Below are 26679 nucleotides of genomic sequence, written 5' to 3'. Positions count from 1 at the left end.
ACAGACTATTGAAAGAATGCTAAAAAACATCATAAAACACAGCAAAAAGTGAGCAATGGTGATTTTAACTCTCAAATTCATGCCAGAAAAATGTTTCAGGAAACACAACAAAATTAGACACCTAATAATTGAATACTGTCTTTCAGGTTCCTGTCATGTTATTGAGTATTTTAGTTCTGGAAAAAATTTAGCCAGATAAAAATTTTGCTGATGCCACAGAAAAAAGATGGGCTCTGAAAAAAACACTTCCTCTTGCTCTGTCCCTTATTAAATAAATCTGGGCTATAGCTATAAATACAGTTACATTTCATAGGCAATCTCAGTCTGAAAAATTGAGGTCTATCTTTTATTTAAAAAAAAATGCGCTTTACATGTGTTCTACATCACATTGCCAGTCTCTTGTTTAAATGGAGCCTGATGACTTCTAATGAGCTGAAGTACCTCAGTATTCATCTGATAAGCTGCTTCAATGCATTAAGGAGATGCTAACTGGACTAATGCTAATCTAATCTAATCTGGAACAGCAGACGTCTCCACACATTACAAGGATGGAACTTTTCACATATTAGAGAAATGCCAGTTCACCACGACCAGCCCACGGCAAACCCCGCTGCTATCTCCCCCGATGGCAGCCTTCTGCTCGCTCTCCATTCTGAAGGCAGCCCCCAACTCAGCTACGGAGGGAGGAAATGAAGAAAGGGGCACAAAAGCTCTGTGAAGGGCAGCTAGGAAGAACTCTCCTGCATGCCATCCTTGACGCTAATATTTCTAACCAAAATAATGGTTTTAAACATTATTATCTATATTAATCGTTAGTCAAGACCATCCTAGTTATTCTAGGTGACAAAACAGAAAAGCTGATTAAAGGCAGGTATTCCTCTATCCTTTCAAAATGGTAGAATAATTTACAACATATGCTTCTTATCTTATTTAAAAGAATAAAACAAAACAGAAGCAAAGTTCCACAAGCATGAGAACATGCGAATTTTTACAGAACTCTACTGAGTTGCAGCTCTGACCTGCCAAAAAAACAAAATGAAGCTTTTTTTAATCTGAGTTCTACTTACCACCATGTCTAGGAGTAAACTGCATTAACGGAAGAGCTGAAAAAGCCATCCTCATCAGCAGGCATACTGTATTAAATAAAATTTGATCTTGGAACTCTGCTCAGTAAAAGGCCACAGGACCATCTGGTGGCCTTACCACCCTAAAGGAAACTGGCAAGGCTAAATCATGATCAGACACTGCTATAACACACTCCACTGCAAAGATAGGTGTCCAGGAGGACCACAATACTGAAAAAGACAGAATTAGCAGGTTTTAATATTGCTTTTGAAATTATAAATGAATGATAGGACTACTAAATTACATTGCCAGGAAAAGGGCAGAATGAATATAGGGAGTTGTTTCTGGCACTTTTTTTCCTTGTAATGATGATGAAAAAGACACCGATATTAAAAAAAAAAAGAGAGAGAAAGAAAAAAAAAAGGATGATCAGTCCCTTTCTCTATACACCCATGTACACACAGTTTCTCTGGTCTTTTTTTTCTCATGTCCTTTATCAAATTGATAGTGGTTGTTTTCTCAAGGCATGCAGTATTTGCTTTTGCTTGAGGGACTTAGACTGCAGATCTTATTTCTGTTTACCTGCAAGCTTATTCTCTCATGTTCTAAAAGAAAGGAAAGGTGACAAAAAAGATTACAGCCTTTAAAAAAGCATGCTGTGAATTAGAAAGCAAGAGAGAGAAAAACCAACATCTACCCAAAACCTCAAAGTAAAACAGTATCTCAAAGTAAAAACACTGTTGAAAGAACATTAAAATAAATTCCCATCAGAACTTCACCTAGTTGAATTTGCACTTCTTTTAATTTTAGAACTGGTGAGTCAACTGAAAAAAACAGTAACAGTGCCTGTTCCCTTCAACCTAGCACAGATGTTACTGACTGCTAAATCAATTCAGAATGGCAACAGAATGTAACAGTTCCTAAGGAGGATACTGTAAACTACACTATTCACAAGAGGTTATTTTTTAAACTTTTTTTATTTAGCCTTCAGTCTCTTACAACAGAAAAGTCATTCCTATATTACCAGGCACAGGCAGCAATCCTGCTGTTATATCATATTGCCAGTCCACAGAACGATATTTAACGCTAAACGTTCCATTACCCCTCTATGCTGCGCTCATGCATCTAATCCCACTGAGAGGCGGCTTTCCGCGGTGATGTGGCAGGCAGCTCTCCCCTGCAAAGAACTGCAGCGGCCCTCTGCTCCCAGCAGCAACAGGACTGCAGCAACAAACAGGCAGCTCCGCTCTGCTGACTCCCTTGACACGAGACTTTTGAAGTCACAGCACATAAAATGGCGCCACTAGAAACAAAAACAGCTGAGATCTACGGGTGTGTGTGTCCCACAACGTTTTCTTTTCCTGTCTATACAGGATACTGGATATTTAAAAGGTAGCAGAAAACTACTCCAATAACTCAACAGCAAATTCTGTTTCTTAAACTAAAAATCGCTCCGCTGTAACTCCATTTACAGAACCGATTCAGCATTAATCAAGCAGTCTCAGACACTTTTCTAAGCAATGAAATATAATATATTCATTTTAAATGTGAGGCAGATATGAACTCATCAGCTATTTGTATTGCCAAACTGCATGAAATGTAGCAATTACAGTTCAGGTTGTTATTGTTCTTCCTGATACCACTAATGTTGGAATTAAAAACAAAATTGTTCTTTTCAAAATGAACTTATTTCATTATCTTCCCAAAATACATTTCTTAGCATTATTTTAAGTTACGATGCTAAAATCAGGAAGGACAAAATCAGTCCATTCCCATCCTGCTGTAGAATTTATCTGTCACAGTCCACAAATAAGTATATACCTTAAACTAGATCTGGTTGAACCTTTTTGATGGAACCATCCCTGTGAAACTAAACTGTAATCAATTTTGCTTTTGTTTCAAAATGCATCACATTCTATATAATGAATTAAATTATATCTTATGAATTATAAAAATATACCAAAAATGATCTGAAGGTGCATCTTTATTAGCATTTTAGTTTGGAACAGGAGTGCACTTTTGAAGTGAATCTCCAAATAACCTCCACTGACCATGCTTTGGTTCACGTAATAAAGTGATCTCAGAGCTCATGGCTTTCCTTTCAGATGAAATTAAAATGGAAAATGTGCTCCAGAAGTGCAGCTACAGCATTCCAGTTGCTCATGGGCATTCAGTCCCTGAAAACAGACTCGAGCAAGTCTGCCGTAAAATATCCTGAAATGAGTATAGAGTGGATGCTAGGAGCTCAGCACCAATTGTTTTGTTCTGTTTGACTACATTGCTTGCTAACATAAACATAGTCTGTCTAAACAGGTTTCAGCCTGACCACATATATTATAGACTGATTAAATCTTGTTTCCCAGGAAAAGTCAAAATTTGACTTTCTCTTTTTTTTTAGAACAAAAACAACTGTGGAATACTGAAAGACATTCAAGTTCTTTCTCTGTTGTAACTTCAACCAGTAGCCTTATTTTAAATTGCATCTTTTTTCAGGTGAAAAGTACCTGGTAATTATTGCCAGCGCAAAACAATGTACAAATTTAGTCTCACTTTTTCTTTTAGCTGGGACTAAGATGGCACATAAGAAGAATTAAGTGGTGCATGGTATTTGTGGTGGTTCCTAGTAGAGAATGATTTGCATTTTAGAGGCTTCAAAGAGACAGTATATGATATCACTGCAGTGGTATTAGTTTTTGTTTGTGTTTGTGATATTGTTTGTTTCACTTTTTCCAATCTAGTCTTAAYACCAGTTTGATAACACAGGCAAAATGGATCAGCATATTGGAACTGAAATGAAATAGTCTTTTTTGTATGATTTTTGATCAATTGATACAAATGTATGTTTTCAACTGCCACCAGCTACACCCACCCATCTGCTACTAACCTAAGATGAGGAGGAAAGAGCTGTCATATGAATTATGCCTTCCCTCAACTCTCCCTCCCATCTATGTTCTTTGGCGCAAGCAACAGAGCTGAAATCACAAGAATCCTGCTGTCTATAGCAATAAGATGCCGAAGACAAATTTTATCATTTTAATCCCATGCCAACAGGAAAGAGCAAAGACAACCAGAAGGAGGAAGGAACAGTATGATTTACATATATATGCTTTGTAGGCTAAAAACTTCTAACTTTGGTTTGTCCAGTCTAAGAGCTATCTAATAGCAATATAGCCCATTCCTTGAGACAAATAAGTATTCTGGAATATTCTTCTGTTAGAGAGAGAAAATCAAACTGGAGAGGTGTCTGATTTGAAAAAAATTCTTATAATTGATATGGGTTAGTAAGTTTAAGGAAAATATGATTGTTTAAACATAACAATATTCGCTAGTGAGTTAGAAAGTTCAAAAGATTTAAAAGAGAAATAGCAGTGGGAAAATTTTTCTGAAAAATTCAAAGTATGTCTTTTCTGAATTACCAACTAGATGGGACGCTTCTCATTAGGACTAAGTCTGGACTACTGCTGAAACACAGAACTTCACCTACTGTCTCATGGAGCACGTAGGAGAAGCTCAGGCTGTGGAACTGAGAATGAGGTCCTAAGGGAGAAATGCTATTAAAAAAAGACACAGGCGTGATATTCCATTTCCTCATTTGCATCTCAACTTCATGAAGGAAGCAAATGCCCTGAATAAAGACAGCTCAAATGCTCTGAATAAAACATACTTAGCCCTAAAGGCTAAGTGCCTTACACCACTGCGTAACAGCTATTCTGCGTAGTAAGTAACAAGCTGTGAAGGAATTTGATGAGTCCTGAGTAAAACAGAAGGGTAACTACTGTGACAGGATACAGAAGTACAGAGTACAGAAGTACAAGGATCCAACCTGTGAGTAATGACCATGAGAATTCCAAATGTTCTTCAAATATATTTAGCAAAGAATCTGTAGAATTAAAATTTCAGAAAACAAATGAATGCCTTGATCTGCAGATTAGCCACTCACTTTAGCTCTCTGAGGCAGGTTCATCATGGTATCTGGTTTGAAGTCATTCTTGTTTTTTCTGCACAGAACTGCCGTAATGATAATGATGATAACTGTAACCACAGCAATGGGAGCAAGCACTGCAGCAATGATCCACAGGTTGTTCGGTGGGTTTTTCACAACAGCTACAGAAAATTGCAAAACAACATTAGTATTCTTTTCTTTTACTATGTAAGCAAGATGTACTCCAATTGCTTCCAGTACAGTCTTCAATCGCCTCCATATAACAATTAGTATAAAAGGATTGTTTTTAATTTAGCAGTATCTTTGGATTTCTGAAGTAAAAAATAAATAAATCAGCAACATCTTACACTGCTCAATTCACAAATCCTTAAGCTCTCTTCTCTCAATTAGTTATAGCCAGCTGCAAAAGCAGCCATCATCTCCCAAAGCCTACACATTAGATACCATGTTAGATATCACTTAAAAGGCTTTTACAGAAAAAGCAAAAAAAGGTGCAAGTAACATGTCCTTACTTATTTTTCAAAAGTAAAATGAGCCCATAATAAGGTAGTACGTGAGTTACAAGTATACATACAGAGTGCATGCCTGGTGTCACAGAATTACTAGCTCAGCTAAGGTAAATTGGCCCAACTCTTTAAAAGACAATGAAGCTAAGCACACTAGTAGTTATTACTGACATCAATGCGGGGACGAGAAAATGCTTCTCTTGTCCTCTAGAAATACTCAGTCGTAGTTAAGGTCAAAATCAAGTCCCCATCATTTCTGGAGGAGGGGAAATGACGAAACTGGAAAGAGCTATTTGCAGATATACTAATAATGGCACCAGGAAAAAGGTACATTTCGGAAATGCGATTGTGCTAAAACATTTTAGATTCTATTTTATCAGAATAAAGTCTCTTATTATGCATCTTCAATTTGTACACACGTAAGAGAACTTCCTGTAACACAAATACAGTTCTCTCACTTCATTTCTTTCACAAAAAGCAACAGATAATCACATTATGATTCTGAATTTTGTTTTAATGAAATACTTTGTTGAGTTCACCATGCTTTCTCTATTTATTTTCCTATGCTACTGGTTGCTGGCATGGACAGGCAATTGTGAAAATACCAATGTAAAACAGTCTTTGCATTTCCTAGGGGCCTACTGCTTCCAAATGTCATTGAGCTTATTAGCTGTCAAAGGCACTTAGCATCTTTTAGAGTCAGACTTCAAATATATAACATCTTGTTCAACAGCAGTTATGAAAGCTAGCTGAAAGTCTGTTTAAAGCTTGAGTCAATTTTCTTTGTATATCCACAACTTTTTGCAAGGCCAGTGCAATTTGTTGGTCTATCTAGGAATGGCACCATTAGGTACATATATTTTGCACACAGTGTAACAGTAACTGTATGCTTTGTAAGTCTCTGAAAAGCCAAGCTAAAGTCTAGGTTTAAGTAACTGTTCAAAGTTCACTTTTCAAAGAACTTGTATAATTTTAAATTATTGACTTTGAACAGGTAGTTTGGGAATGAAAAGGCTGTCTTTTCTTGGGGGAAGGAAACTGAACTTTATCGGACAATGTTCATTCTAATTACAGACCGTTGTTGTGTTAACAGCAACCAATTGCTGAAAAATTATTTTTATTATTATTTCTAGAGAATGTAGAGGAAAGGATGACCTTATGGCTAATAATGACAGAAGCTTAGGAATCCTAGTTTAAAATTTTAACTCAGGCACCAAATTCCAGTGTGACTTTGAATAAGTCAAATCCATGGTTCATTTAGAGCAACAGGACTTCAGTGGATTTTGAAGCAAGTGTTTCATTTTGTTCAGTCTCTCACCTATGAAACAGGAACATCAATATTTTTCTTTATTATTCATCTGTCTGTCTAACCCAACTATAAGCTCCTGAGGGTAGGTGTCTTTTCTTACTGTGTTTGGTGCAGAACTTTTCATTCTGCTGTAACAGAAATTATAATAAGCAAAATTGAAGTGTGCATAAAATATATTCCTTGGAGAATACAAAGAAAGAATACAAATACTGTGTCCAAAACAAAACAAATTGATATTTTTCCATAAGAAAGTATCAAGGTAACTGTGTCTCCTGCACTTCAAATATTACAGTCTGAGAATCTCAGCTACCCAGTGTCATAATTTCTCTTTCTGTATGTTTTCTTCTTGTGTGATCGACGGAGACTCCCACACCTATATTTCTTTTTTCAGAGAGAAAAAAAAGACTAAAACAGAAAAATTTTTAAAGGATTCTTACGATCAGCTTGAACTTGAATAACATAACCTAGCGTCAAGGCCATCCGCTGTGAGTCAACGGTACTCAAAATTTTGGCAGCTGCAGTACCCAGCAAGGGTTTCCCATTGTATAAAGTATAATATGTCAGTTCAGCTGGCTCTTTGGGTCCTGGAATACGCTGGATTTTTACCATCTTTCAGAAAAAAGTGAGAGAAAGAGAAATAAACTGTCTTTGTATTATAACACTGCAGTTGATCAAAACCTGCAAGAAGCTACTTGAAGGCAGTACACCCACAGAACTCCTTGAAGTCCATCAGATCCCATATAAGCATAGGCTCCATGCAGATATTCTCATAGGATCAGGGCTTCTCCTCTTTACAGTCTAGTCTATTAAGATTAGCAAGCACTGACTGCCTTCATAAAAATCTTTAAACATAATCCCAATGTAAAACCCTATACTAGGAAAAACATGCAGTACACAAAAGAGGAAAGGATCAAATGTTTGGACATTTCAGTCCGCCGTAAAGGGAGGATTTTTTAAAATCTGTCCTTATGTGGAAAACTACACTTTACTGGCATATTGCAGTTGAAAAATTCATCTCACATTTTACTTCTATACCCATTAATTGTGATGCTAGACTATTAATAAAAAGAACCATGCTCTTTTGATTTTATTCTGCAGAACACCAGCAGAATTTTTGAAGTGCACCTCTATCTTTTTTTTGAGGATAAAGGAAGTGTCAAACACTTGTAATGATGACAGAGAAAAAGGGGTTTTGTCATTTTTCTCCATTATGTCATGGACTAAAATATGTCCCGTTTTCATGGAAAATCTTACAAAGGTTCATATTTTCAGCAAATAAAAATGTGTACTTTCATTTTTAAATTCTTTCAGCTTGAGAATGCACAGAATTGGGGGCATATTAGATGAATAATAATTTGTTTTTATATCTCACAATGAGCAAGTCTTGAAAAATAACATGAAACCGAAGGAAAATAGCAGTAACCTGACACGCAGTTTTTGAAAACAGACCCAGTTTGAACCCCCATAACTAGAAACAGTTGGCTAAACTAGCAAGAAAAAAAATAAGATCCTTTCAAAAGGCATGTCATAAACCACTCATGGATCAAAACCCTATTTCAGAATGTGATCTGTGGCCACGTGATCTGAAGACCAGCACTGTATAAAGACTGCTTCATACCATATTTCAACAAAAAGCAAAAAAAAGAGTTCTAGCGTTTATTGAGTTACCTCTACAGTGGAAGAGTCAAGAATTTTTCTCTTCTATTTTTAAGAACAAAACCCAGAACTCTTAATTATGCTGAATATGAGACTGTTTACACTAAAGTACATTGATTGTATCAATCTTCATAGCAAACCAAGAGAAAATATTTATTAACACTGATTAACTAATGACAACTTCCAAAAGATGAGGCACATAAAAACATGGCTGATTTTAGAAAGAGAAACTCGTTTGTAATGATATGCATATTGCACTCACTGCTTTGGTACTCATGAAAAAGGACAGGAAATCTCAATCCAGTCAAACATTTTCACGCAAATTCAGGCAGTACATATGCAAACTAAGCCTTTTTCAAAACATATCTAGATGCAATTTATGTCCTATTGACCACCTGCACAGTGTAGCTGCCCACAGTAGTGGCACGTTTAAATCGTCTTCCTTGTTGATGGGACATCATAAACAGTGGGGCCAAACGCTGCTCCATTAATCTTGCAAAGCTCTGATTGTTCAGTCCCAGTAATGTAATATCTACCCCTTGTATAACTGCGGAAATGGAGAAAATAACATATCAGCGCATCTTACATAGACAGATTAAGTAACACATGGTTTTCAGGGCTACTTGTGACAATGATGTACTAACTAGCTTAGAAAAAAAACTGGATACTGTTTCACCCCCTCAGTAATTCCCTACGGGGGTATAATGTACTTGTGTGTCAGTCACTGCACTGTTCTTCTCAGATGATCTGTGAATGATGTTTCTATGCTCAAAGAATATAATACTCCAATAGTCTTGGTCCTCTAGTTTACCAAAATGGCTTTGAGAAGCACCTAATCTATAATCTTCAACGTAAAATAAAAGTATGCCCTCAAGTGAAAACCTATTTGAGAGCTGTCTGTTTTTATGCTTATCAAAAGAACAGTTAGATGCCTCTGTTAAGTAAAAGTTTTTAATACAGCAGTTCGGAAATCTGAAGTCAGAATTTTGTAGAGGTCAGTTTGAAACAAAATAGCTTACGTCTGAAAGCACTGAACACTGATAAAAACTATCTGTGAATAGACATTTCCCAAGTGTGGATGAATGGAAAATCAAAGACACTGAATTTAAATAAAGTAAAAATAAGTGAGATGGCATGCTAATTTAATTCATACAAATGTGTGATTTTTTTGATATTGCTTAAGAATTATTTTGGGACCATATTGATATTTTTGAAAGCAGTGTCCATTGTAATATCAACAATATTCCGTTACAGCGAGTGTACACAGGCAAGAAATGGAATATCAGGTTGGTGAGATGCAAACCATTTCCTTCAGAGGATGATAATCTCCACACAAATTTATTTTTAATCTCAAAAATATAAATAGATATAACAGGTATCAAATCACACTGGATAGTGGAAACAGACTAAAAAAATTGATCCATTTCGTGTKAGGCTCCTTTTCTTTTGCACTCCTGGGCCTTAAACAATTCCAGCTGTAGACACATTGATTAGAGAGACTTTGATCTCTACTGTCTCGTTTTTGCCCACTTACCACTTCTAGAGTCAGAATGATTTGTGAATGGGAATGTGATACCAGCAAAATGATTTTGCCAAAACAAGTACTCTGAAATCTAATAGCATTCTCTCTGTCTTCTTTTCCATGAAGTATGTGCTTAATACTTCAGGTGAAAGACGCAGAAATTCCTGGACCCAGGCCCAGTCAGTGAATCCTAACAAACTTTACTGGGTTCAACAGATCACCTGTCTTCCTGGGTTATATCTATATATCCTCTTATATCCTCTTTGGATTTCAGATTTAAATCCACATCCTAGAAAAAGCTAGAAGGAGCTCATTTTTGTTTTAAAACTCTGAAAGGATAATGCTGCTCTTGTAAGTGCTTAAGCCCAAAATGGCATGAATTCTGAGGTAAGTGCTGGACACAGGAAACTTCTCTGTTCAGGACAACAAATCACAGTTATTTCCAAGAGCAACTTTAAATAATTTGTCCAGTTGAATGCAACAGAAATGTTCAGTGGGCAGCCATCTATTTGTGTGCAAAATTACTGTACAAACAGGTTTATAGAATTGAGCACTAAAAATTATTCTCTCAAGTGCAAGGAAGAGGGATAGAGATTAAAAGGTACCTGTGATCACCCAGTAGTCTCTAGTTGACTCTGAGACATCAAGGTTTGGATACTCCAGAGCTTTAAAATAAAAGTTGAAGTTATTTCATAATATTCCAACATCCTACACATTATATGCCCCCAAACTATTTGGTCAACCAAACACTGATAAATAAAATTGAACTATGGCTTTTCTACGAGCATTGTACAGGGGACAGTACATTATTGCTCAGCCCAGGAGGAGACACGGGGGCATAATATGATTTCAGGATCACAATTTCTCTTTTGTCTGAGAGGGTAGAAATCAAGCGTAAACAGTAGGAGTGCTGTAAAAAGTAGAACATGTATCTTCTGTTACAAAAATATTGGCTAGTGCTTTGGGGCAAAGCCAAGGATTGCCCATGGCTAAAGGTCATATGTAATATACCTGTATATATGTTTTATACATGTCTGTTGCTTTCTCCCTTTGAGTAAACCTTTCTGGAAAACATGACGACATTCTATAATGATTCTATGACTTAATCCTCACTTAAGCCAGGCCACAATTTGATCCTAAGGTAATAAACAAGGATCAGATTCCACCACTCATAGAGGGCATTTCCACATTCTAGTTTGTCCACAGAAGGCTCATCACCCTGATCTACCAGAAAGCATCATGTTAGGTTTCCAACCAAGAACATTTCACATCCATCTCAGAGCGCTGGGCAACAGAGGGGATAGGAACACCTTCCATTGGCTTCTGAGAAAACTAACATAGAAATGCACATATAATAATGTCTTGTTTATCATATAATCCCAATAGAACCAGTTATTTCAATTGGACAGTTTATGAGAGCAAACTGCTACACAGTCTGAGCAAGTCTGGTTGAATTGGGTTTTAAGTAAACAATCTAAAGAGTTTAAGTGAATTGAGAATCCACCCAGTTTTGTGTGTGTCAGAATGTGTTTACATATGCACACATATGTATACATACACACATACAGACACACAAATGTATATAAAAATACATGTATATATACTTATATGTAGTGCATGTATGTTTTTGGAAATAGACTTCTTATATGAATTATAAGTGAGATTAACAAAACTGTGAAAATTGCCTTAAAGTGTAGTACATATATATTGAAAGCACAACACTACCGCACCATTTAAGGTATCATTACCATATGTGCTGACATCTGTGAGAAACTTATGTTTGCTATTTTGTTGGGTTTTGTTAACTTTTTCATCTCAAAAGTGCATTAGGATGTAAAACTCAATACGGTGTTAATCCATTATATATATTAGCACTTTTTTCAATAGAATTATGCAACATGGAAAACATTAATACTTGGAACTTAATTCAGAAGATATCCATGCTTTTCATGTTGATGCACTGATATTTAGTTACCTTATGTTTTTAAAATTCCAAAGTGATCTGAAATAGTAAACAATGTAAAACATCAGATTATGCAGAGTAAATGCTTATAAGAAGGAATTTCATTGTATGTCCTTAGCTGTGCATTTCTATGATAGACTGTAAAGATTCTGAAGGAGCTGCAAGAGTCTATTGGGAAATAACATATTCTGAAAACGACATCAATATCTGTTTGATAAACTAAAACCACTGCACTGCCACAGGAATAAGCATCAAACACTTTTCTAAGTAAACATTTTCACAACACAAGCTATCGGTCTGAAGCCATAAATACTACACACACATTAAGTTTGCTGTATACCTGCTGTGCTGGGAATGCAACCAAGGACTTCAACATGAAATACAAGCCATTACTTGTTAAAGGAGCACTAGCTAAAGACTCTATCGGGTCAATTAATCATGTGCTGGGATCAGCAGAGAACTGCTATACCACATGAGACTGTCTACGTGACAAATGACTTGCACAAGTCCTGACTAACAAGTACATTCCTGTACTGCCTTTGTGAAAAGCACCATAATCCTCTTCTGTCGCAACAGGTCTGCTTCAGAGGCCAAAATATTGAATAGAGCAGAGCCATCATCAAAACACCCCAGAGCTTTCTGCTTGGACTCCTAGACAGCCTGTGAAGACAAGTCCTCTACACAGGGCAGTCTTCTGACAGGCTCATGTGTCAGTCACAAAAAGGAGAGTCGTATAATGAATGGTCTACAACCCTTTCTAGGTCCCTGCATAAAACATTTGTCAGCAACCTCCCTCCACCTCCCTTTGGCTGCAGAAAGAACTGATAAAAATGCAAGCTAACTCAAAGATGTCTATTTTATCCTTTGATAGAAAATCTGATTCAATAGTGCACTAATGCAGTGTAATAATTCATCACTTGAGAGTTTCACCCACAGTCATTTGGTTGCAAATGTTTTGTACAGGTAACACCTCAAGAATAATATATGCTTCTATTTTTACAAGGATTTGCATAACCACCAGAGTTAACTGTGATTCCTGACCTACTCGCACTGGAAAGTGATCACTTACCTAATAGAGTATTCAGAGTACAACTAACTGATCAAATATTGCACAAGATAATTATTCTGCTGTTGGTCTGTTTGTAAGACAGACTAGCCAAAAAGGTAACACATATTTTCCCTAGTGCTCACTTTTCAACAGTCTCTTAGAACCAGAAAATAAACAAGCACTTTAATGATTTTACTTAGAGCTACAAATCCACTTAATTTAGTATTCTGATCATAAAGGCATGCTTAGCTTTATACTTGTATACCTAATATTTCAATACTTGTGAAATCAAAAATTAAAAACTACTTTGTCACTGTTTCAGCCTTATCGGCAAGTTTGAAGGCTGCTAGAAGCTTAACGAGATGTATTTGAGCACAGTATTTTAAATTTAACAAGTATCTCATGAGGATTTACACACAGTGAAATCAGCTGAAACCTGCCCTTACTTAACTGAAGTCCATTATCATGCACTAATGCATCTATTACGTCTTTTTTCTCCTTTCACTTTCAGTGAACACAGATCTCTTCCACTGAATGGTTAACTTGCCTCTACAGTGAGCTTAATTTCACACGCTGAATTTAACAAGCAGATTAAACAGAAATCCCCATAATCAAATGTCCTGTCTCTTTACTCGTTTTAGAGAATTAACATACAAAGAGAGTCAAAGAGCATATATGCCATACAGGCTGCCCAGACGCACAACTTTCTCCAGCTCACAGTACCCAGGCTGACTCTTCATAACAACTGAAATGCAAGGGAATTACTGGCACTCATGCTTAGACCACATTCTAAATGGAGTATGAAGCTGAGCAAACTCTTCACCACCAACTTTTTAAAAGGAAATATGTAAACAGAGCTCACCCACTATCCAAATATGTTGGCATTCAAAGCATGCTACCAAGTCCTCCTACTGAAACAAGTACTGGGGTCTAATTCTTTCACTGTAGTTAAAGGCTCTGCTGAAGATGAACTTTATGTGATGCAGTAAGTTTCTCTGAAATGGAGAATTGGGGAGAGTCTGTGTTTTGTTTTAAATAAAACTACAATTTTAATTTGTTTGGAACCTGGCACAGTTGTTTATTATCAAGAGCATATACGTGCTGTTTCTTAATTATCTGCCAGTTTCTAGAGGCTGAAGCAGACACTGAACAAAAAAAGTAGGGGTTTTTTGGTTTTGTTCTTTTTTTTTTAATACAAAGAAAGTAAAGAAAAGTAAAGTCAGCAAAAAAGTACAATCTGTGAGTTTCATGAGAAAGCTTATGGTGCTTGCAAATCAAATGCATGGGGCTGGCTAATCTTGTCTTGCACTGTGTCAAGAAGCGCATACTTACATTCTGCAATGGTGAGAGGTGGGTAGGTTAGATAGAATCCCACCAGTTCAGCTGACAGCTGATTAAGAAGGTTGCTGGAAATGGTGCCATTTAGAGTTGTACTTTGATTGCTGACTACATAAAACAGAGTGACAGCTTGGGAGACATTGGAGGTATTCAAAATCTGAAACAGAAGCAAAATAATGCATAGCTGTGTTTCAGGTCAGTAAAAAAAAAAAAAATAATAATGCAAACAACAAACCAGGAAATCTCAACTAGAATACTTCACGAGATATAGCTCATTCAACATTCTTGTGTAAAAGTCTGTGATACTTTAATTCCTTGTTCAGCACGTGAAGAGTTATTGGAGATTAGCAGCAGGCAAAAAAAGGGGCAGTTTGACTGGAGAACTTTTTTTCCCAATCTCTTGAACAGGAACTATAAGATGAGCAAGAGGATGATTATCTGAAAAAAACATTTAATGTTTTTGATGCAGATGAGTTAGGCCTGTATGTCTCGCTCTCATTGCTACCTTCCCAGTGTGGTTATCTCGATTTTCTCTTTTTCCATAAGAAGTAAAGACATCTCCTCCTTCTTTCCTAACATCATATTGCTACCTGCTCTCCTCCCCACTTCAGCTCTATACCAGTCTCTTCCGAGTGCCAAATCTAATAAGCACTATATTTAATGACCAATTATATTTATTGATCAGATCTGGATCAGATCCTCAAACACCAGTTTTATGGGGTGAGGCAGGGAGGGAAAAAAGGGGCAGGAATGGGAAAACATGTTTTCCCAGAAAACTCATCCCCTGGGACAATTTTTTTTTTCCATTATTGGCACTGTAGGTAGGCCTAACAGCATTCAGCATTCATGTATATTATTTAACTACCCCATTTGTATGATTTGGGTCAAAAACATACAATATGACATAATAAAAACTTCAGAACTACAGCAATGGGTCAGATCAAAAGTCTGTCTAGCAGATATCCACTTACAAATGGCCAGGAGCAGATGCTTGGAGAAGGAGCACAGAAACAGGGCAAGAGATGACTGCTTTCTGCACTGAAAGCTCCTAGCTTACAGCTGAGGAACATTCTGAGCCATAAATCATATGTTTGGGTTTAAAAAGCGTTGATGGATTTTTATTCCATATGTTTGGCCAATTGTTTTTTGTAATTTTTATACTTTTTCTCCAATTACATCTAAATATCTTCAAGATGTTGTTATCCACTGCACAAAAAGGTTCTTCTTTTTGTTTAAACCTTATGGAAACAGCAAATGATCATTTCCTATTTACTATGCCACTCATGCTTTACTTAGCAGTCCTTTTCAAGGCTGAAGAACCACAGCCTGTTTCATTACTCCTTATATGAAAGTTGTTTCATGCCTTTTATCCATCTTGCTGCCCTTTTCTGTACCTCCTCTAGTCCTACCACATCTTTTCTGAATAGGCTCCATCTGTTCCAAAACTTTTCCTCAGCTCACGATGCATCTAAAACCCTCACACTATTCTCTGTTGCACYGACTTAGTCCTTTGTGTGGTACTGGGATCATTTCAGAATACGTTATCATGAAGGCTCTTTAGCCTCTTACCTTCCAGCTTATCTTTTGCCTTCAGGACCTCCCTCCCACACAATTACTGCCTTCTTCTAGGGCTCTTTAAGAAACTGTCTAGGTGCTCACAGAATCGTRAGTCCATATATAGAATTTTATCAAAAGTCAAATATATATCATAAAATATCACCCACAGGAGACTTTTTTTGTTCCTGAAGTATGGCACAGAGTTGGCCCACTGCACATATAAAGTTTTGCAAAAACCAAGCTCTCAGTACTGAGTTTGAATTTGCAAGTATGGAATTGGACTGCACAAAAAAAGAAATATATTCCATAAGTATAGATCTTGAAAACAGTTATGCATATCACTACCTTCATAGCGAATAGTCTTACTAAAAGCAACTGATTTGTCAAAGCAGCACTTCAGTAAAAATATACATTTGGAGGAATATCTTGCACTTCATTTTCATTTGAATTTCACTCAAATAATATAAATAGATTTCTCAAAAGGATAAGACTGTGCAGACAGTAAAATTCATACTCAGGAAAATAACAATAACAATTTTCTATAAATCATGCATTTATAAGATTTCCTACAATACATAAAACTATCCTACTTCAGATGACAGTATAAACTTATTTCCATACTGGCTATTAAAGATATAATGTTGAAATACAAGCGTACACATAGCAAAGAATAACCCAGAGCATTTGAAAACAAGCACTGGCAAAGCGAACAGCATTATACCTGAACTGTTAAGTTGTTGCTGGTATTTAAGACCCTCCTTTCAGCATCCTGAAATGCTCTCTGTAATCGTTGCTCCATGGTCTGAACAAATTTGCACGACTGTATATTGTCTGTTTGACCCACAAACTGCAGCTCTAGAAAAGGAAAAATGTATTTGTGTTTAGATAAAATATTCTTAGTCACATAACACTCAATGTCTGACAGGAAAATGATCAATTTACAAATTAAGCAGGTGAAAATAACGCCACAGATGATGACGTTTAAGCACCACTGTAAACTACCTTTAATTAAGAAAAAATACAAGGACTGGATTGTATTATTAGACCTGATACGAACAAACAGGGATTGTTTCTATAGTGATGTATAACACGATAAGACCAGTTCACTRTACATATACTTACTCAAAGACAGGCAGTAAGTGAAAGCTATTCTAAAATAGTAGTTATACTCTTAAATCTTACAAGTCATTGGCTCTTACAAGACATAATCAATCATAATATTGATTCCCATTCTGTTTGTGCTAGAAAAAATACGCTTAACTGGGTAACTGCAATATGTACGTGTATATAAATATATGAGAGCACACATAAGAAATCTCTTTACAATTGAATATGTTGTTTTACGGGGCTGAGCCAGTCATTTGGAATTGTAACACTCCTCCTACCCTATCAGAGACCAATTTTAGGGCTGAAGCTATCCTTTTTTCCATATCCAGGGAAAGTTTCCCGTACAGCACACCACTCTGCCTTCTTGCAGTTTATATTCTTCTACTGCCCTACAACTGCTCTGTACTGAAATCCACTAAAGTGATACAGAGGGATTAAACAATGATCCAGGTTTAGATGGTTAAAACCCAAGTCAAATCAAATAGGTCTAGCCAGACCAATATATTTATATCACGTAGTTGTGCTTCTCATCCAATCCTCCTCAAAAGGAATGCACAGGTTACTACATAACCTGTAGAGCAAAGTTCATTTTGATCAAATGCCAAATCATTAGTTTAAAAATTTAGTTAAACATGTTGGCTTGACTCATCCTTAATGTAATGGCACTTCATTTCATGATAGTGACAACAGAGGTGAAGTGTCCACAGAAGGACAGAGACTTATGCATAGGCAATCCCACTTATACYGGCATCAGGCACACAAAACTGTGGCAGACCTTGTCCTGCTGCTTATTGCTGTTCTGTTACACTAGGGAGCAAGAGGGTGGGGAAACATGACAAAGAGAAGGAGGAGTCTCATAATATTTATGCCTGAACTGTTAAAAAAATATGCAACTGTTCTCACAAGCAGGCAGGCTATTGCTTACCCGTTTTCAGCTGGAAGTGGTATGCAGGTAGGGGATTCCATGGCAAGGCCAGGACAGCAACCGACTGAAGATTTGGTACATGCTGCTTTATGTCTGCTGTGGCATTGCTAATACCATAAGCAATAAGCCTTTCAATTACCGCACCTGGCATGAAAACCAGCCTATCCCGTGTAACGTAGTAACCAACTGTTACATTATTTGATTGTTCCAGGATTTCAACCTAAAACACACGGGGAAAAAATTATTTAGTTTGTAATTTAACTATTATTCAACAAGAGTTCTCATTCTGAATACAGATCCCTTGCAAGACATTTTTGTGTAATCTCCTGTAAACCTAACAGCAAGTATCATATCAGACATGGTATTAGCAGAACTGCTTAGGGACTTTTAGTCCCAGCCCATGCAACATGTGCTCCCATTTAAAGCACTGCAGTATTGTTATCACAATTCACATGACTCTAATTTAGGCTGGGGCCTCATTCACATATAGGGACATTTTACTTTTGAACCTAAAAATATAGAGAATCCAAAGAACATCTATCATCTATTTCATACCTGAAGAAGTTCACTGAATTTGTGCATGCGTCTGTATTTGCAGGTTTGACATTATATTTTTGGAAGGGCAAAATTTTCCAATATTTGATTCTTCAGCCTCAACAAACTGTTCCATCCTATTTATCCTATACTCTAATAGCTAAGCTACTGCCTATATGACAGACCACAAGAACAAACGCACTGTGAGGCAAAACAGAGTTGATTTTTTACCTCAAAAATCTACAGTTTCCAAGAAATTCAAGCCTTGTAACTTGTCCTCCACACTAAGTTTGAGCTGGGTTCCTTTGTTAGAAAAAGGCAACCTCTCTCAGGTTTACACCATGAGGAGAATAAATTTGACAGTTTTTATTGCAGCTTCCGAGACCCTCAGGAATCTACAATTCCTAAACTGGCTAACATCATCTGAAACTGCAGCCATAGAGAATGGGGATACAAGTGAACCTCATGCCCTCTATTTTGAGCAAAATTACTTTCTCCATTTCCCCTTACTTCATGAGTACCTCTCCTATGATAGTCTAGTGCTCTGTATAAACCCCCACCTAACATCACCAGAAGCTTACTTTACACACAACATTGTGCTAGCAATTTATTTTGGTCTAGTCTTGCACTCAGCAATGTAGAGTTTCATGCAATTTAGGTGGAAAGTGATGAACGCATCTCAATTATTTTCAACAAAACATGCTTTTTCCTTGCTCGGGATTTTTGTGCCTGTGGAATTGAACTTGTCAGGTACTGTGTTTTCACACCAAGGAATGGATTGACAGCAGTGACATCCCATTTACTAGGCCTGTTCTTGCAATTGATCTAGGCTAAGCACAGAAGCACTTGGCTTACTGTTTAACCATAGTCATTCCTGAACTGCAGAAGAATGAAGAAACTGCTGTCAGCAGTCATTTCCCATAACATACCAAAAAGAAAGTTGCATTTTTCCTTCTACTTTTTCAAATAAAATGAGAAAAGGCTTAGAGCGGTCCTCAAATTTTTAGAGTCCAGACAGAGCAGGTGCCACTTGTGCCTGCCCTCCGTAAGAAAAGCACTGTGCTTTTCCCTCCAAGACAGCATTCTGAATCCAAAGTGAGATACAAAATTACAGAAGACATAGGGCAACCTATAGAGTGAAAGGTGGCAAACGCTGCACTAGCCAAAACCATGCTACCAAGGGCTATGCGTCCCCTGTGACAGATGGGCATTTAGCATATGAGAGCCCACATGTCCAGCTGGGAGGTGTGAATGACCTGCTGCTGTTTGCCACTGCGGGTCACTGTGTCATCTACTAACATTCAGACTCTGTCTCACACTTCACCTTCCTCCCCTCCAGCAACTCCCATACTCTCCTGGCTGTGCTCTCCTTCAGTTGCAGTTCCATTTTTGTCATGCTCCCAGACCCAAAACCAAGAACAAACAACTGCCTGTGTGTCAGGGCTTTGGCCTACATGCAGCTGCAATAGTCCTAGCTTGGAACTACTGCTGCACTACATGCAAGTGAGGAAGCAGCCAGGAGAGGAGCTGAGAGACCCATCAGCCATCACTGGAATATCTGACACTAGCTAGTCAACTACAGTCCTTTTAGCATCTCCATCTCCCCAAAGATATCTGCTACTTAGCTTTGACAAAGCCAAATTGCTCAGTTTCATAAGGCCTACAAGCAACATGTATTTTCATTTGTTTATATTTTGGGGCAGTGAGATGGAATAAGGTGTAAATACAGATAGGAGGAACACTGAAACCAGGTGCCGCTCAGTAAAAGGAGGAAGGACAGCCCACACGGAAACAAGAATATCTAAGCCTGCAGCTCATAATAATGTTGCTGTCACCCACACAAAGGCCACTGAACCTTAATAAAAAAGTTTATTATTTTCTCTCGGTGCAAGAGCTGTTTCAGTGTGATCACACAGGCAAACCAAGCATGCTTACCTGAGCGCTGACATTTTGGTTGAAAGCTTGTCTCAACACTTGGTTCAGTCCTTTTGTCACACTCTCCTTGAAGGAATTGCTGATCAGTAACCTTCTTGTGTTCAGAAGCAGAACTGGGTAACAACAAAAAGTTCCATGAGAGTTTAAAACATTAACATACTCTCTGCTTTTTTCTACTGTTTTATTTTGATTGGGCTAGTTCAGCGGAGATCAGGAAGAAGCTATGATTTGCAGCAGCTGCAAGGAGAGTAAGAACTACAGGGGCTAAGCAGCGACCCAGAGTTCGCTATTCTTCTGATGACAATAGCCCATTGTTTCCAGAGTGAGGTCTAACAATTACAGTTTCTTTTGTAACAAGAGTAAGTCTGTGCCATGCTGCCTTTCTGAGTGAGGTACGATGTCATTTGATTGCAGATAGACTAGTACAGCATTCCCAGATGACTGAGCTGGTGCTACAAAGGCAGGTCTACATAAAGAAAATGTACTTTGTATATTCACAACCAGAGTTAAATAAATGAGAAAATGTGTTATTCCACCTCTAAAATTATCTTCAATTTGGAAGTATCTGTATACTTTGCTTGTTAACTTTACTGTTCTAGGGAAAAACTATAATGTTATCGCTAGTTTTTTCTTTTTCTCTTATAATTTGCAGAAAATTTTTTGTATCTACACCGAAGTACTTTCAACCATATACTATGCACAAGCTAAATGCCTAGCTTTTAACCTAGCCTTTTATCTTTCAAAATACTTGTTGTGTTTGTTATGCTCCTGCTGACAATATTTCCTAGCCGCTAAAAACACATTAGGTCCAAAAACTGCTTATTTCATTGTCCCCAATCTCATTCATGCCTAGGCAGGTTCAAAAACCCTTTAATTTAGCTCTTCTCTTTGCCAAGAGCTCCAAGACACACACATTTTCTGGTTATGCACCGTGCATCAAGATCCCTCCAGTTCAGAGTTCCTAAAGTTAACAAAAAGCTGTCTGTGAAAGACCACAGTTATGAGCCATAGCAAGTAGTATTATTCAGCTAGAAAGATCAAAATCCTCCCAATTTTGAAACGCACGGTTTTAAATACTAAACATTGTTTGAAATGAATCTTTAATCACAGAATTAAACATGCATATGTAAACAGGTCAAACATCTGAGGCAGGTTACCATACTGCCTACCTCAATGACACAGACTTACTACTGTATCATATTACATGCTGCTGTATCTCCCTATAAGTGGTTCTGTTAAATTCCTGTAGTGATTATCTGAGCTTCAGCACATGCAAACTCATTACAGCATTTAACATGCTCATTGTAAAGTCTAAGCTACAAGTAAAACTAATGTAGCACTCCTATGTTGCAACCTTCCCCTTATCTGTATGCTTCATTAGTGCTATAGCCTTACCCCTAGACTAATCACCAATGTTATCTGACGTTTCAGTATGTTTCCGATTCCTCACCAGTTGCCCCTCGTACAAAAGCAAGGTCCATTCAGCACCTTCAGTGGGCAGCCATACCTGTTTTAAGCATCTGGTTCCTGGAGAGGTGGCATTCCAGAGGAGGAACTGCTGTCACGCTCGCCGAAGGTGCTGCTGCTGTTTCAGGAAGAGCAGAAGTGCTTTCCACTGGAGTAGGGGGAAGCCTAGTTGTTTTCGCTGATGCTGTAACAGATGTCAAAGCTGCTGTAATTGTCAGCGGATAGGGGGTTGTTTTGGTGATTTCTGAGCTTGGGAATTTCTGGGTGTCAGTTACTGTTGTTTTTATCTGCCTTGGTGCATGTACTGTGGATGCAAGTGTGGAAGTTGTGACTGTGCTGCTTTTAGGGGGTATAAGTATAGCTGTCATCTCCATGGGTGATGCAGTTGTGTTTCTTGTTGCAAAAGGAAAATCTGTATGTGTTCCTACTGAGCTTAGAATTGATGTCAATTTTGTGGTAGTGTTATTTTTTGTTAGCGTCAGTATTGGTGTGCTTAAAGCCATCACAGATGGCAAAGGTGTGTTTTCAGTGCCTAGAGAAAAGAAGGAAGAAGTTGGCACTGGTGAAGTTGGAGATGATTTTCTTGTTATTTGTTTTGCTTCTGAAGTTCCTACTGTAGGTTTTGCACCAGAAGACACTCCAGATAACACTGTAATGACAGAATGGGTAAAGTTGGTTGTTGACAAAGAAGTAGAAGTTAGATGTGTTGGTGATGCATGGACAGAAGTTATGATGACTGACTGCAGAGCACTGGTGACAGGTGTTTGCAATGGGATGCCCTTGGTAGCTTTGTTAGATATATTAATGGGAACTAGACTATGTCTTGTGACGTTTGTGTGCCACTCCTCCACACTAAATGTAGCTGGATTTTTATCAACTGTAATCAAATAACCAGACGACTCTAAATGGTTAYCTGCAAATTCTGGCAAATTTCCAGAACCAATGTCTTCTTCTGTAATAAAACTATGTAGGCGAGTTGAGCTAGAAGAATGCCTAGTTACTGGAAAGGGGGACTTTGTTCGCGGTAAGCTCTCATCTGAACCGACTTCATAGTTGGCTGAAAGAGTCAGGTTGCCAGTGAACTCAAAAGCCAGGGCTAGCGTTGTGTTTAAGGCTTTTGTCAGTAAAGTGAGTTTTCCAGCATTTGTTTGTGATTCCAGAGTACTAGGAAAAACACCTGTATCATTAACAGGAGGCGTATCATTAACAGGAGGCACATGTAGACGGAGTGGTGTTTTACACTCTGTAGTGATATTAATGTTCCCAAAAGTGAAGAAATTAGTAAAGTTTTCAGTTGTGTTTCCATGACTTTTTTGTAGGGCAGCAGGTATCAGCATAGTAGTAGCAACGGATGAATACTGAACAGGAGATGTTTTCAATGCAAATGCATGTATACCAAATTCTGGGAAACTATTAGACTTTATTCCAGTGAAAGCTAGATTTGAAACATTTTGACTAGACGTTGCAGATGTACAGTTTGTTGAAGCAGCAGAGAAAAATGGTTGCTTATTTATATTTGTTTTATTTTGCAGCCCTGAAACTTTTGAATATGATGTAGGGTACTCAGTTTCTAATGGAGAAGTACTCAGAGGAACTTCCCTTATTAGCATTTTGACTGAAGTTTTTACTGAAGGAATATTAACAGTAGTTGAAGACAGTAATGCTGTAGCGGTCCATTTAGATGTTGAAGCTGCAACTTCAGGAGAGTTTCTAGGTTCTAAATTGCTTTCAGAGACAGCACTTGAAATATGAGAAAAACCTGAGTGGTGGCTATCTATCATTTTTGTCATGGAAACAGATGGTGGCAATGTATGGCATTCTGAAGGCGCAACAGAGGTTAAATGCTTTGTATCAATTGAATGTGAAGTATAAACAGAGGTAAAATTAGACTGATCTAAAGCTGACAGAGGTGAATGTTCTGTATGCGGAGCTACAACATCAGGTACTCTCCTACTGCTTTCTTCATTTTCAGTTACATCTGGACTTCCTGCATTAGCAGGTGGAAGATGTGCAGTCACAGAGATATTAATAGCAGAGGTATTTGAGATAGCAAGTTCAGGTTTTGAAAGGCTTTCAGTAGAAGTAATTAACAACACTGCTGCTAGATCAGGGCTAGTCATTTCTGCTTCCAAAACACTGCCTATTATCCTTGATCCTTTTGCAAGTTTACCGCCTTGGATATCTGAAGAAACTTTGGAAAGAGATCCGTAAGGCAGAATGCTATTAGCGTTAATGTTGGTGGATATTTTTGCTGTCATCCCTCTCATGAAAGACTGTCGAGCTGTTCTTGCCACTGGAGAGCCATAAGAAGTTGGGAGAATATGTCCAGAAGCAGCCGGCAATAGTATGCCATTTGCTTCATAAGCTCTATCAGTCAGGTCTTTTGCAAAAGTCTGATTCATAGTCAACACTGAGTGATGCAAGGAAATCGTTACCAAAGGGATTGGCAAATTATCCTCATAGGCCGCTGTTGTACTTGTATTGCTCATGTGCGTTGCTGTAGTAAAAGTTTGATTTGTCTTGGTTTGGAAGGCAGATACAGTGCTTGTTGAATAGGAGTCTGTTGCACTTCTAAGAAGAAAATCTGTTTCACTTCTAAGTGCTAGTACTCGCAGTACTGTGCTGTCAGTTTTATCTGCATCTGGAATAAATGATACTGGCAACAAAAGGGCAGACGTGTTCTCTGTTGAGCTGGAGACCTTAACTGGGTTCTCAGAAGCTGATGACATGAATGCTGCTCTGGTAGAGCTTGTAGTGCAACTAGTCAGTGCTGGGGAAGGCTGAGGATAACTTATTTTGGATATTTTATGTGCAGTACTCACAGGATGGAAGAATGATGTAGGAATCTCTGCTTTATTCTGAAAAACTGGTGATGACAGAGAAGGAGTGGTATCATTTGTTCTGTCAGTCAACAGTGCCTTAAATGGCTGATTGTTGGGTTTTCCTCCAGCAGAAGATACATTATACATACTTTCATTAGGAAACCATGATGCACTTCTGGAAGTTACCGGCGTGGAAGACTGATGCAATATTATTGACACAGGAGTATCTGAGTATACAGGTAACAAAGAGGTCCTTTCTGAAGGAGACTCTTTTTCCATTATTTTTGTGAAATGCATTGTTGTTGGTCCAAAGAGATTAAAAGACATGGTACCCGTAAAAAACCTGGGGCCCTTTCTAAATAACGTGCGATTCACCATACTGGAATTTACTACAGTGACCAGGCTCAGAGGACTATTTCTGCTTTCACTAACCAGAGAGTTGGTTGAATCTGTGTTGAAGGAACTTTCAGGATCTGTGGACAAAGGCACTTTGATGGGCAGAAGAGTTGATTTAGGAAAGTTAATGGTATGAGGTGACTGGATTATCAATGAAGAGAATGATGGTGATGGAACAGCTGCAAGAATGTCTGATTCTGATGGACTTTCTTTTGAAATGGAAGGTGTTTCTAATGGTATTAGCTGAAATGGCACAGCTGTACTTGAATGTGTCATTGATGGTGTAATGGACAATGTGGCAAACATACCGAGTTGAGGCAAACCTGATACATCAGCCGGTTCATCTGCATCTTGAGATGACGACCTCAGAGGTGAATCAGCTGAAACTTCAGCAGGTTCCTGGGATGCACTATTTCCACTGCCTTGATAAAGAGTGGGTGAAAAATTAGTTTGATCCATAGTTCTGGCACGTGTGCCAGTCAATGTTGTTCTTATCATCTGAAGCAAGTTTGCATTCTCTAAAGTCTGTCCCATAGAAATGTCAACTACTGAGGAAGTCTTAGTTTCTGTAAAAGGCCGTGTTGGTGATAGTATAGATCTCCAATTAGGAAAAGATTCTGTAGAAGGAGAAACGTTGATATGCTGTTGCTTGATACCTGTAAAACAGTAAGTAAAATGAGTACTCTCTTCCCCAAAAGGAGGAGAGATCTTGTTACAATAAATCACAGCATTAAATGCATTATCTTCAGTAAAATTAGTGACTTTTTTTTTTGCATTCAAAGGACATAAACATTCAGGGAAAGTTAAAGAACACTGTAAAGTATAATGTGATAATTATAAACCTCTGAAGTTGTTTCATCTGACAGAAAAACATAAGATGAGCTTTATAGACAGTACAAATACTATTTTTAACTAGAATGGCTTAACATACTAAAAGATACCTTAAGCTTGGGACAATTCTTGAGGTTATCATCAGTGATCTTGTGTCAAAATATTATGTGAGAAGTTGGGTTTAGAAGCACTGTAGAAAGGGAATGGATTTTGACAACCAGGCTTCACTGACTTGGCATGCAGTCTAATATGGGAATAGAGTCAGTATTGGCTGGGTTCCTGTAGGATGCATCTGGAGGCGTTCATCTTGCCAGTTCTAATAATGTATGCAATTGTAGGCACAAAAGGGAGAAAATGTAACAGGGATGAATATAGGGGGTGTGGGGTGGGGGTAAGATCCAAAACAAATTAGGAAATTAAACTCCTTATTTGATATGTCACGTCCAGATGTACAACACACTTCAAACACCTGTTTATTCTACATTCAACATCATAATGCTCCTAGGCTTTGTTTTCTTAAAATGATTACAGTTCTTCTAGAAATCATAGTTTGGGAAACCTTACATTCTTACTAATTTAAAGATTAAAATTAAATCAAAAGTAAAATTTAAGTTGCTTTTCCTCCCCTCCCCTCCACCCCCCATACTAGATCGAAACTCAGTACTGGCATTTGCTACTGTGCCAAGCTGTACCCCCTTACACAGCTGAGTAGAGGCACAATGCAGAGCCATTCCTGGCCCTCAAACTGCACTGTC

The 26679-nt window shown here is 37.8% G+C and overlaps 1 protein-coding gene across 1 annotated transcript in view; it reads right to left on the bottom strand.

Annotated features, from left to right (window-relative positions):
- The window catches only part of KIAA1549L (KIAA1549 like), a 68617-nt gene extending 42975 nt beyond the window's left edge, over positions 1-25642 (bottom strand). Inside the window, exons 1-10 of the mRNA XM_026087753.1 lie at positions 25417-25642; positions 21916-22524; positions 20409-20521; positions 17940-18159; positions 16629-16762; positions 14345-14507; positions 10607-10666; positions 8875-9026; positions 7261-7432; positions 5006-5169 (exon numbers count right to left, since the gene is read on the bottom strand). Coding sequence (XP_025943538.1) covers positions 5006-5169; positions 7261-7432; positions 8875-9026; positions 10607-10666; positions 14345-14507; positions 16629-16762; positions 17940-18159; positions 20409-20521; positions 21916-22524; positions 25417-25627 — 1998 coding nt within the window. The 5' untranslated portion in view covers positions 25628-25642. The remainder of the gene's footprint in view (positions 1-5005; positions 5170-7260; positions 7433-8874; positions 9027-10606; positions 10667-14344; positions 14508-16628; positions 16763-17939; positions 18160-20408; positions 20522-21915; positions 22525-25416) is intronic.
- Positions 25643-26679: the final 1037 nt, after the last annotated feature.

This window comes from Apteryx rowi, unplaced genomic scaffold (assembly GCF_003343035.1).
Source record: "Apteryx rowi isolate R43461 unplaced genomic scaffold, aptRow1 scaffold_73, whole genome shotgun sequence".
Taxonomy (NCBI): Eukaryota; Metazoa; Chordata; class Aves; order Apterygiformes; family Apterygidae; genus Apteryx; species Apteryx rowi.
The sequence above is the reverse complement of the archived record's forward strand: the minus strand, read 5'-3'. Positions and strand labels throughout refer to the sequence as shown.